Source organism: Limulus polyphemus, unplaced genomic scaffold (genome assembly GCF_000517525.1).
Source record: "Limulus polyphemus unplaced genomic scaffold, Limulus_polyphemus-2.1.2 Scaffold179, whole genome shotgun sequence".
Classification (NCBI taxonomy): Eukaryota; Metazoa; Arthropoda; class Merostomata; order Xiphosura; family Limulidae; genus Limulus; species Limulus polyphemus.
Genome location: NW_013665789.1, coordinates 187,521 through 198,418, shown reverse-complemented (window position 1 = coordinate 198,418; position 10,898 = coordinate 187,521). Strand labels below are relative to the sequence as shown.

Below are 10,898 nucleotides of genomic sequence, written 5' to 3'. Positions count from 1 at the left end.
TGGCTCTAGTGTAATCCTGAGATGGGACTATAAACATGCATGGCTCTAGTGTAATTCTGAGATGTGACTATAAAAGCGCGTGGCTCTAATGTAATTCCAATATGTCTGATATGTAGCTATAAAAGTGTGTGGCTGTAATGTAATCTCAGGATGTGACTAAAGGTGTGTGGTTTCAGTGTAATCCCAAGATCTTAAAATGTGCAACTTCAGTGTAATCTTGAATTTTGTATAATTAACTTTTGGGTTGTAATCACACCTAAATAAATAAAGTAATGGAGTAAAAATGGATCGATCTAGCATAAGTATTTTTTGTTTAAACTACAATGAGCTAAGATGTCATAGCCATTACTGATTTTTATATAATTGATGCATATATTATTTTATAATTTCCTTTACAGTATTATGTGCCTTCAGTTCATCCCTAAAACACACATGTTTTTCACTGGCAGCAAAGATAAAACTGTGAAACAGTGGGATGCAGATAATTTCCAGAAGATTGTTACACTACAAGTATGTGTAGACTTGTAATATGTATATAGGTATAGCCTAACCTCCATCTGAAAACAAAGATCATTCAAAATATTATGACAGGGATCTAACATGGTTTGTAAGAATTCTTGTAAAAGTCCATAGTGAAATCATGTTTTTATTTTTTATCAAGTTTTTCAAATATTTCCATAATTTAAAATACTAAATGGTATTTAACAAATTACATATTCAATTTGAAAGAATGCAGATAAAATATTAAGAATTTCTATTTTTGATTGGTAATTTACTATAAAGTTATGAATTGAAAGGTTTTAATTGTCATTTGTAATTGAAATATTTATTACAATTAAGCAAAGTATTAAATGTGAAAGAAAGATTATTACCACCTTTACCATTACTCAGACCATGCTATAAACATTGAGTAATTTGGGAGTTAAATACAGAATGCAACTTAACAAAATCACTTTCTTTTGTACATACTAAAGATACAGTAAAGCTTTTTCCAGGCTTCATGATCCAAAGAACCACTTATTTTTTGGGGGGTCTGAAGGAAAAGTTGAGGGTCACTGCATCAAGCACTGTGAAATGAAGCTTTTGAGCTTAACACATTTGCTGCCATGTGCCCCACTGGTGTGTCACAACTGACTTTTAGTTATGGACCTCGTGACACTCCGGTGGGTCACATACAATTATGTTTCAGAACCAAATTTCTCTTATGACATGTGAATTTGGACACTGTCATTGCTCCTTGGCACATCTTGAATCTTTCATTTTTTTTATACTTTTATTATGTGGCAGCAAATGTGTTAAGCATATATTGCCATTTTGTGTTGGGTGATATTGATATCTATCATAAAGGGTACTGTAGTCTGATATATTTGGTTCCAAGAATGCTTGTTCTTTGAATTTTGATTTATTTGTTTATCAGATAAGGTGAAAATATTCTTTGTTTTTTTCATCATTTATTTATATAAATTGAATACTGTGCAGTGGGTGTAGTATGATAAAGGATGAATATTTGTTGAATTTTCTAACTATAGATTTCTGCACTAATTTTAAATTAGCTGCATTCCTACTCATATTTTGTGGATCAAGGTTATCATGTTAAGAGCAGACAGTAGAAAGAACAGCCCATAAATGAAACTTCCTGTTCTTTTAATAATACTAGAAATAGTATAGGTTAATATGTACATTTTATCTTGTTGCACTCATGAAAACCATAGGTATTCAAAACTATTTGAATTAAAAACCATTATCTACTATTAGTAATCTCTGTAAGATCAGTTCAGATTTTTATCTCAAGCCAAGCTATTTTTAATCTTCATACACGAAAATTTTGAATTTTAGTAAACGTTTATCAGTTTATTTAGTAATCAAAGTGGAATAATACTAATATATAATAATAATAATATATTTATAATAATATAAATAATAATAATGTTATTTAATATTGAGTGGTTTATTAGTATAGGGCTTCTGTAGAAACTGATATGATTTCTGACTTGGTAACTTGCTGCAAAAAAAGTTTTTAACTTTAAATATTTCGGTTCTCCTTTGTTTTCTAGGGTCATCAAGCTGAGGTATGGGCTTTAGCCATAAGTCCAAATGGTCAACATGTCATTACTGCTGCTCATGATAGAAGTCTTAGGCTGTGGGAAAAGACACAAGAGCCATTAATTTTAGAAGAAGAGGAGGAAATGGTAAACATGAAAGGATTTCCTATAATATTCATGCATTATGGAAATAGTGCATGACTCAAGATTTGATAGAATTTTCAAAGAAAAATGAGTTTTGAGGTAAACAATTGGTTAATTCAAACTTGCTAATTATAAATGTTCATATTGTACATAAGACCGAGTGATAATTTTGAAAGTCATGATAAAAGCAGCATAAAACTTGGGAAAATGTGAAACATTAAACAAAATCTGATTTGTTCAGCCAGTTGAAGGCTGTGTTAACAGCTTTGCATAGAATGCATGGTTACATTTATGATTTTTTGTCTGCAATGGTTCTGCAACCCAATGATGAAAACAGCATAAAACTTGGAAAAATGTGAAACATTAAACAAAATCTGATTTGTTCAGCCAGTTGAAGGCTGTGTTAACAGCTTTGCATAGAATGCATGGTTAAGTTTATGATTTTTTGGCTGCAGTGGTTCTGCAACCCAAGATTTACTGACTGAAAAATTGTATGCAGTTGCTTGATTAGAATACCATACTCTTTCACAGAGCATAGCAAATGTTAATAGAGTGTGTTACCATAGTTTCAGGTTACAAGAAGCACAGCCCATCAAAGACATACCATGTATTAATGCGCATGCAAGTAAATAACTCTTTTCTATTGAAGTTGCCAAAGTTAAACCTGCTGCAATATGCAACTTATTTTTTCAGCTTCATACTTTTTAACACACAACCCTTTTTTTTTTTTTTTAAAATACATTTGTGTTTTAAAGACAAAGAAATTCATAATATTATCCTAAAATAAGTAATTATGTACACTACCCACAAAAATTAAAGAATAACAAAACTTGTTTATTTTTTAGGTCCTCAATTGTTTTTTTTTTTAAATATAGTATGCTTATTGTAGAAGATTACACTAATCCTACCTAGGGTTTGCAAGTTTATGGTCTTAATGATTCCTTATGTGATAGGCCTTTAAGAGAAAGGACCCAAATTCTGCAAAGTAAAAAGCTAGTTTTGATTGACTAGGAAAGATGATGCTAGATTCATGGAATTTTTTACTGGTATTGACATTTGCAAAAAATGTTGTGCAAACTGTTAGAAACCAATTAACTGAAAATGAAGTTTACAGAGCCATCACACTGTTTCAAAAAGGCCACACCCAGACTGTGATCAGTAGATTGTGGTATAGACACCAGGCCACAGGAGAATGCCCCAGGAGTTCAGGTCAGGGTTGCAGAAGGTCTACAGGTGCAGTAGATGTCCAATATCTGTGGAATTTAGCCAGTAAAAAAATGGAACGAGCTTTAGCAAGCCACTGGAGTGTATGTATTGTGTTCAATGGTCAGGCACCATGAGGCTGGTCTCAGGCACAGGATACCAGTTATAATCCTTGTACTTACCTCAAGGCACTGAACAGTCTGACTGATATTTGCCTAGGAACATGTCATCTGGACCCTTCAACAATAAACCACTGTCCTGTTCACAGATGACAGCAGGTTCTATGGTTCTATTTATATTCATATCATTAACTTGTGAGGGTTTAGAGATGTGAAGGAGATTGATATTCGGCCCATAACATTGTCAACTATGATGCCTTTGGGGGGGTGGCTCAATCATGGTCTGGGGTGAAATCTGCATGCAGGGGCATACAGACCTTTGTGTGGTGGATGAAGTATCCCTAGCAGCAAGATGTTATGTAGATGAGATCCTGCTACACATGGTGCACTCTTTTGCTGGTGCTGTCAAAGATGAGTTTGTGCATCAACATTATAATGCCTATCTTCATGTGTTGTATTATTTTTAAGTTGAAGATACATTTTTAAAAATGATATATTTTGTGAAGTTGGAAAAGCTATTTGAATAACTTGGCTGTTTCATATATCAAATTAGAAAGTAGAAATAAAGTAATTGTACACAGTAATGATACATAATGACCTTTTGTGATATTTTTAATTTCCATCGGAGATCTAAGAAAATGGTTCTCATAGTTTTTAAAAAAACACCTGATAGTAGGATTTTACTTTGTACTTATGAAGTTATCAAACAGCTATTAATGAAAGTTGCCATAGAAAATAATGTATATTTACAGGCTTTTTCAATGAGGGAAAACATTTGTATTTTTCTAAGTCTTAGTCATATGCCAGTTACTATTTATTCACTAAATAGAAGAAGAAAAAACAATTCCATACACTTGTTACCAAAACACGTGCATTTACCTAAAAACTAACTTATTAACTTTTACATTACCCAATTGATCTAATTTTCCTGTCTTTTTCATGCAGAAATATAGGAGATACACAATGTAGAAACTGTAATATTAGTATATTGCATGAATATATGAAAATTAAGTTAAAATGTACTAGATTTTCTTACAAAATAACATTTTTACTACCCTACCTTTAGGTTATGGTGCTGATGATACTCCTGTACTTTTCATCAACTTCCAGATTTTTTCAGCCCATTCTATTCCTATCCTTATCAAAGTGTTTGAACTTCCTATTAAATTCCTTTGCTCACCCATGAGATCTTGGAAATCAGTATCTCTGAAAACCACAGATCAGTGCTAAAACTACATTATTTACTCTACATTAACATTGCTTATAACTGCTTTATGCAATTGTTTTTAAATATTGGTTATTGTTATTTTCAAAGTTGAGCTTGTTAGTAATGTTCAAGAAAACAACATTTAATATGTTTGGAGCTGTGCATAAATGAGAGAACATTAACTTTTTTATATTTTTCTTAGTGAATTACAATAACTAAATGTTATAATATGGCAAAATATCAATTCTGAAATATTTTTGGGTTAAAAACCTTTCTAATAGTTAGAATTATTTTTACTTAAATTTTATATGCAGATGGACTCTCAATACCTGAAAAGTCATGATAGAGATAACTATATTTATGTTTGTTAAAGCATTAATATATTGTTTCCCAAAATATTATTATATGTTATATTATGCTGAGTGTTTAAGCAGCTTCTTGAAAAATCAATATAAAGACTGACTTGCTAAATTGACAGAGTATGCTTGATAAGGTATTCTTTTATAATAACACTTCTTTAAAGAAGTCGCATGATATTTCCTCGTATAGGTCACAATCTTGATAAGTTGGTCATTTGAATATTTTGACAGTAGATTCACCACAGAACACAAGCTTGAATGGACAATCTGTAAACATATTTATCAACTTTCATTTGGATAAGATTTCAATGTCTGTTAAAATAATGCATTCAGAATGTTTTCTTTAGGGGGTAAGAGATATAATCATATCTCTAAACAAAACATTTAACCTTGTACTTCACCTATTAGAAATATAGTGTATAATATTAATAAAATCAGCTGATACTTTTAATAAATCCTGACACATCATTTTCTTTGTTTCTTAAATTGGATATTGCATATTAGCTTACTTTTTTTAATATTGAATTTACTTATTGTTTTGTGTCAAATGCATACTATTAATATATATATTGGTAGTATTCAATTCAAGGTGTTTGTGGTAAATAACTGGTGCACTACTTGTTTTCATCATTAATACTGAATTTTATTACACTTTTTTTTTTAATTGAAATTATTTATTTTGAAAATTTGAAGCATCTGAAGTTTGAACAGTTATCTTTCAGATATGCTAACTGAGATTAATTGAATTTATGTAATTAATTGCTTATTATATACTTAGAAAAGTAAATTATTTTTAAATGTATTTGCTTATAAGGAACGTGAAGCTGAATTTGAAAAAGGATTAGCCAGTGGAGAACAACCAATAGTAAGTAAATTTTTTCTCCTTATTAAATCTTCCATTTATTTTATACAGTTTCTAGTGATCTGACATTGAGATAGTTTGAACTTTGTGGCAAAAAAAATTCTATTAGTAGTATCTAATGAGTGGTGATAGAAAATTAATACAATGTGGGTCTTCAAAAGTTATGGAATATTCGAAATATTTTGATTTTATGTAGATTCCTGGTGAAGTTAATCAAGAAACAGGCCTAGCAGGTAAAAAAACGGTGGAGACAGTTAAGGCAGTAAGTATAATTGATGTTCAAGTCAAACAATTGTCTGGTTTATTCAGTCATAGAAAATATTTATTAATCTATAATACATTAAACCTATATGCATAGGAAAAATTTGTAGATAGATATTATGCAAATTCTATATTCCAACTGTACAATGGACAAAGGTATTTTTCACATTAACATATGTTTAGTACAAATACTTTTATAACACATCTGATATATTATACACAGCTGACTTGTACATTTCACTGAAAGCTTGCTACATTTCTTAAACATTCACTTAGTAAATTTGGAATTATAGTCAACATTCCTTCTCCAATACAGGGTTGATCCATTGGACTGACTCCTTGTAACAACCGAGTAATCATGAGAGTGTTCGTACTATAGCTTTTAATGGGTTTTGTGCATCTTCATCAAATTTGGAAAATTTACAATATATGTTACAATTATTTGGTACATAAAAAAGTTTTTAATTAAACATTTTTACTAAAAATTTGTATGTGAATATATGGAGTCAAAATGTTGACTGTTCTGAGTGCAAGTGATTTTTCCTATTAATATTAAAAAGACTTCATCTGAAAATTTTCAAATTTCATTTGCATAACCTCCAGTACCTCCTAAATATATATCAAACCTTTTTTTTTTCTTCAGTAAAACTTTATTTGTTATTTTTCTCTACCATTACTCTACTGACCTTGTAACCACCATAAAAAAAAGTATGAAATAAATCTACTTTACCATTTTTATTTCACTAGTGATTGCAGATTATAACAGAAAACTACAATTGTTTATCGTAAAGATTTTAATAGTTTACACCTGTTTATATTTAATTTTTTTGTCCTTTGAACCATTTCTGACTAGTAATCCCACCACACAAGTTGTTAATCACAGCTCACATTACCGTATTGAATTATGAAACACACGAGCTGCTTTCATGTACCTTGTGAAGAATTTTTTTTTTCATTAATTTACCTTACCTAACTTAAGTTTCTAATTTTTACATTTTAGTAACTTTTATAACAATTACTAAAAGACACGTGAAAAACAAGAAACATAGTACTTGGGTTTGGTCTCTTGTATTTTGCTATCAGTTGCTGATGAAGTTGAAGCCTACTTTTTGTATACTGCATAAGAGCCTTAAAATAATTCACAACGCTTCTTGATCAGAACACAGTGAGAGAAAATGAAATTGACAATACCATGTACTGAAAACAATGTAGCATTATGTCATTTGGCAGATTAAAACTATATCTTTCTATTACTTATAAATGATATAGTATAAAATGTCAGAGAATTATTGGCAATTTGTGAAAGAGATGATGTGACAGGTTGGTCTAGCAAGTGTATCTGATTTTCTAGTTTATGACTCCATAAACAAATAAGATTGAAGGTGATAAAACTAATCAGTCTTTCTTAGTAATATCTATATTATAATGAGTAATTTATGTTGAATTCTGTACTTCATAAAGAGTTGGTAAATAAATCAGAGATGAAGGAAAACCTAAAGAACAAATGTCATTATTCTCATACTAGAGGATATTGAGGAATTTTTTTAATCTTTCATTATAAAATTAAGAACTCAAAATGTATATAATATTAAAATTTGATTTATTAACTACATTTTGATGCCAAATGTATTCATGTATATTGATAATAAAGTTGTTTAAATTTTGAAAATTTTGTAAAGGTCATGATGTGCACTTTGACCTACCCATTGTGAGAGGGTTAAACCCTGTGGTTACAGGATATGTCCCTTGGACCCATTGAGTAACCACCAAAGTAAGCATGAGATTAGTCAGACTATAACTTTTGATAGTATATGTATATCTTCACAAAATTTTGCAGACTATCAGGTAACATTACAAGGCTTTTGTACACACACACACACACACACATAAAATAATTTCTAATTAAGTATTTAAACTAAAGATTTCAAACCAGAAAATTCATCATTTTTATGGCAAGGCCATTTGTCCATGAATTTTCTCTCATTTTCAAGGGCCCCAAGGCCAAAAAAAATTCACTGGATGGTACTAAGGCCACAGTATACATTAATGTTAACAGAATAGAAATGGGGCTTGGGAAGCTAGCCTATCCTTCCAAATTGTTTATCAGGTTGGTAAGTATTAACTTTAACCAATGAGACTTATGAAGTAACAGTACATCAGCTTTAAAAGAAAAAGGTATCATGCTGATCTAAAATGCCCTCTGACCTTAACAAGATTCCTAGTTTTTGTCCCCTCCTGATCCTAAATGACGTTTGACCAGGGCACATTGCATAACTACCCACCTCATGGTGGATGCCTAGATGATACACGTCTGTTTTGTAGCTACATTGCTTTTTCTTTTTTAAACGTTCTATGTAATATTACAATTATTTTTCATCTAAGGTTTGGATGTGCTGTGTACAATTCCCACTATTCTGCCTTATGATGTAATCTTCTTCTTTATACACACACACACAGCTTTGTAAGGAACCTGCATGCTACTTTTTTTTTTATTTGCTTAAGTGCTATCACTATCATACATTTGCACATTTAGTGTAGTCTAGGTTTATGAGATATATTAATTTTAAAACATGAAATTATCCATAATGTGCATATGCCCTTACACCAGAAGGAATGATAAAGATTAACTGTTCTGTCCTTACAGGCTGAAACATTAATGGAAGCCCTAGATGTATACAAAGAAGAGGTGACCAAACAAGATGAATATCAACGGGAATGCTTAGTCACTGGAAAGGAGGTTAGTTGGCATGTTTCCAAGTTGTGACTGTGAAAAATCTATTTGATTTAATTATACTGAAGTTTTAAAAAGTTAAGTAATGTATATAAATTTTTAGATTTACCATAAGAACCTTTTTGGTTATATAAGACAAGTAAAGGATATGTTAAATACAAGACTGAATTGTTTTTGTTTTTTTCATATTATCGAAAACTTTTTTTTTTGGTCTACAAAAGAAAAACATAATTCATAAGAATCACATCTTGCTCTGGAAATGATGTGCGAAATATACCAAATCCGTTTATAATATATTTCTGGTAAAACTGGAAATAAAAATATTTTTATAACTTTTGCAAATAATTAATTTTGTAATATTAACATTGTGATTTAATGTCTTAAGTTGTGTTGTATGCCATTTGTGAACTACAAGAATATTCTGTTGTTGAGTAATATAGTTTTGACTGAAAAGTGTGATCTTATTAAATGATTCATGATTATGATAATTTATCTACAACGTAAATTTATCTGAAAAAATACCAACATCAGTAACTTTTTAAAAGATGTTCTATTATCTCAGTATGGTAAATTAAAATTAAGTAGCCTAGTTGGATGTAACTTTTAAAAAATTTAGATAGCTAAAATGCAGGTTAAATGACCTCCATAGTTACGGGACACCATCTGCTGTTTTTAACATTTTCATCATATTTAGTTTGTTAAAAGTATTTTAGTTGGACAGTGTTTTGAAAATAACATATTCATAACAGTTTTAACAAAATGTATTTTGAATACTTTCATAAACTCCTCATAATTGTAACCTTTATTTCAAAGAATTCCACATTTTAAAAATTAAGAAAAATAATTCAATTTCCAGCTACCATTTCCACCTCCTCATCCTCTAATGACACCATACTCTACTAGATGTCCCAAACGTTACATGCTTGAAGTTATAAGGCGAATTAAGTCCAGGTGAGAGATATTGTTGAAATTCTTCATTATCTATTAAACCTTCCATTATGAGTTGGGTGGAATCCACCCAGCTTGTAACCACGAAAGTATCCACGAGAGTAATTATACTATGATTTTTGAAAATGTACACATATCTTTACAAAATTTTGCAGGTTATTGATAAATATTACAAGGCTTTCGTACACAAAATATCAATTTTTTTGAATTAAGTATTAAGATTTTTTGAAAGATTTTCTCGCAAAAGTTTTTCTTTCAGAATAATAACTATCCAACACGCAGAGTAATTTTCATTTTAAGATTAAAAATACTTTTGTGCATTAGAAAATTTTCAAATTTCACATGGGAAATCTTTATAACCTCCAGATAATTATCAAATGTTTTTTAAGAAAAAATTTTATAATTTATCTGTTACTTTCACTATCAAATCAGAATCTCTGTACATGTTTAGCAGATTTGACCAAACTTGTAACCATCATAAAATAATTGTAAAATATAAATATAAATAATGTTTAATATTAATAGCTTAAATGTCATAACATTATACAAAAAAAAAATTATTATTATTATATTGACCTTTCATCCATTGCTGGCTAACATCACAGAAGTTAAAATGACGAGGTGCATGTGCACTCATGTTACTGTATCCAAGAGTATAAAACTGACCTTTACAAAGTTAATTGTCTTGGCTGTGTTTTAGTGGATTAGTATTTTGTAAAATAGTCACATTTCACTTATAGTACGTTATATATGTATATAGATTATTACTATTTACAAGTAAGTATAGTAAATAATTATATCTTCCAGTTACAATGACCTTTGTACTCATTTGCTAAGCCTTTTAAAATTTTGCACATGGAAGATATGAAACAAAATATTTATTTTAGGTTTTATATATATACATTTGAACTAACCAAAACATCATAAATAACTATATCATTACCATAGAATTCCACTATAATTTATCAAGCTTAGCAACTAAGCTGTATTTGAGTCTAAAAAAAGATGAAATTTCAAGCAGA

At 29.8% G+C, this 10,898-nt stretch overlaps 1 protein-coding gene across 1 annotated transcript in view; it reads left to right on the top strand.

Annotated features, from left to right (window-relative positions):
* Window positions 1-10,898, top strand: part of LOC106478083 (WD repeat-containing protein 3-like) — a 49,700-nt gene that overhangs the window by 32,093 nt on the left and 6,709 nt on the right. Inside the window, exons 16-21 of the mRNA XM_013938595.2 lie at window positions 399-510; window positions 2,055-2,189; window positions 5,889-5,939; window positions 6,133-6,198; window positions 8,842-8,934; window positions 9,785-9,879. Coding sequence (XP_013794049.1) covers window positions 399-510; window positions 2,055-2,189; window positions 5,889-5,939; window positions 6,133-6,198; window positions 8,842-8,934; window positions 9,785-9,879 — 552 coding nt within the window. The remainder of the gene's footprint in view (window positions 1-398; window positions 511-2,054; window positions 2,190-5,888; window positions 5,940-6,132; window positions 6,199-8,841; window positions 8,935-9,784; window positions 9,880-10,898) is intronic.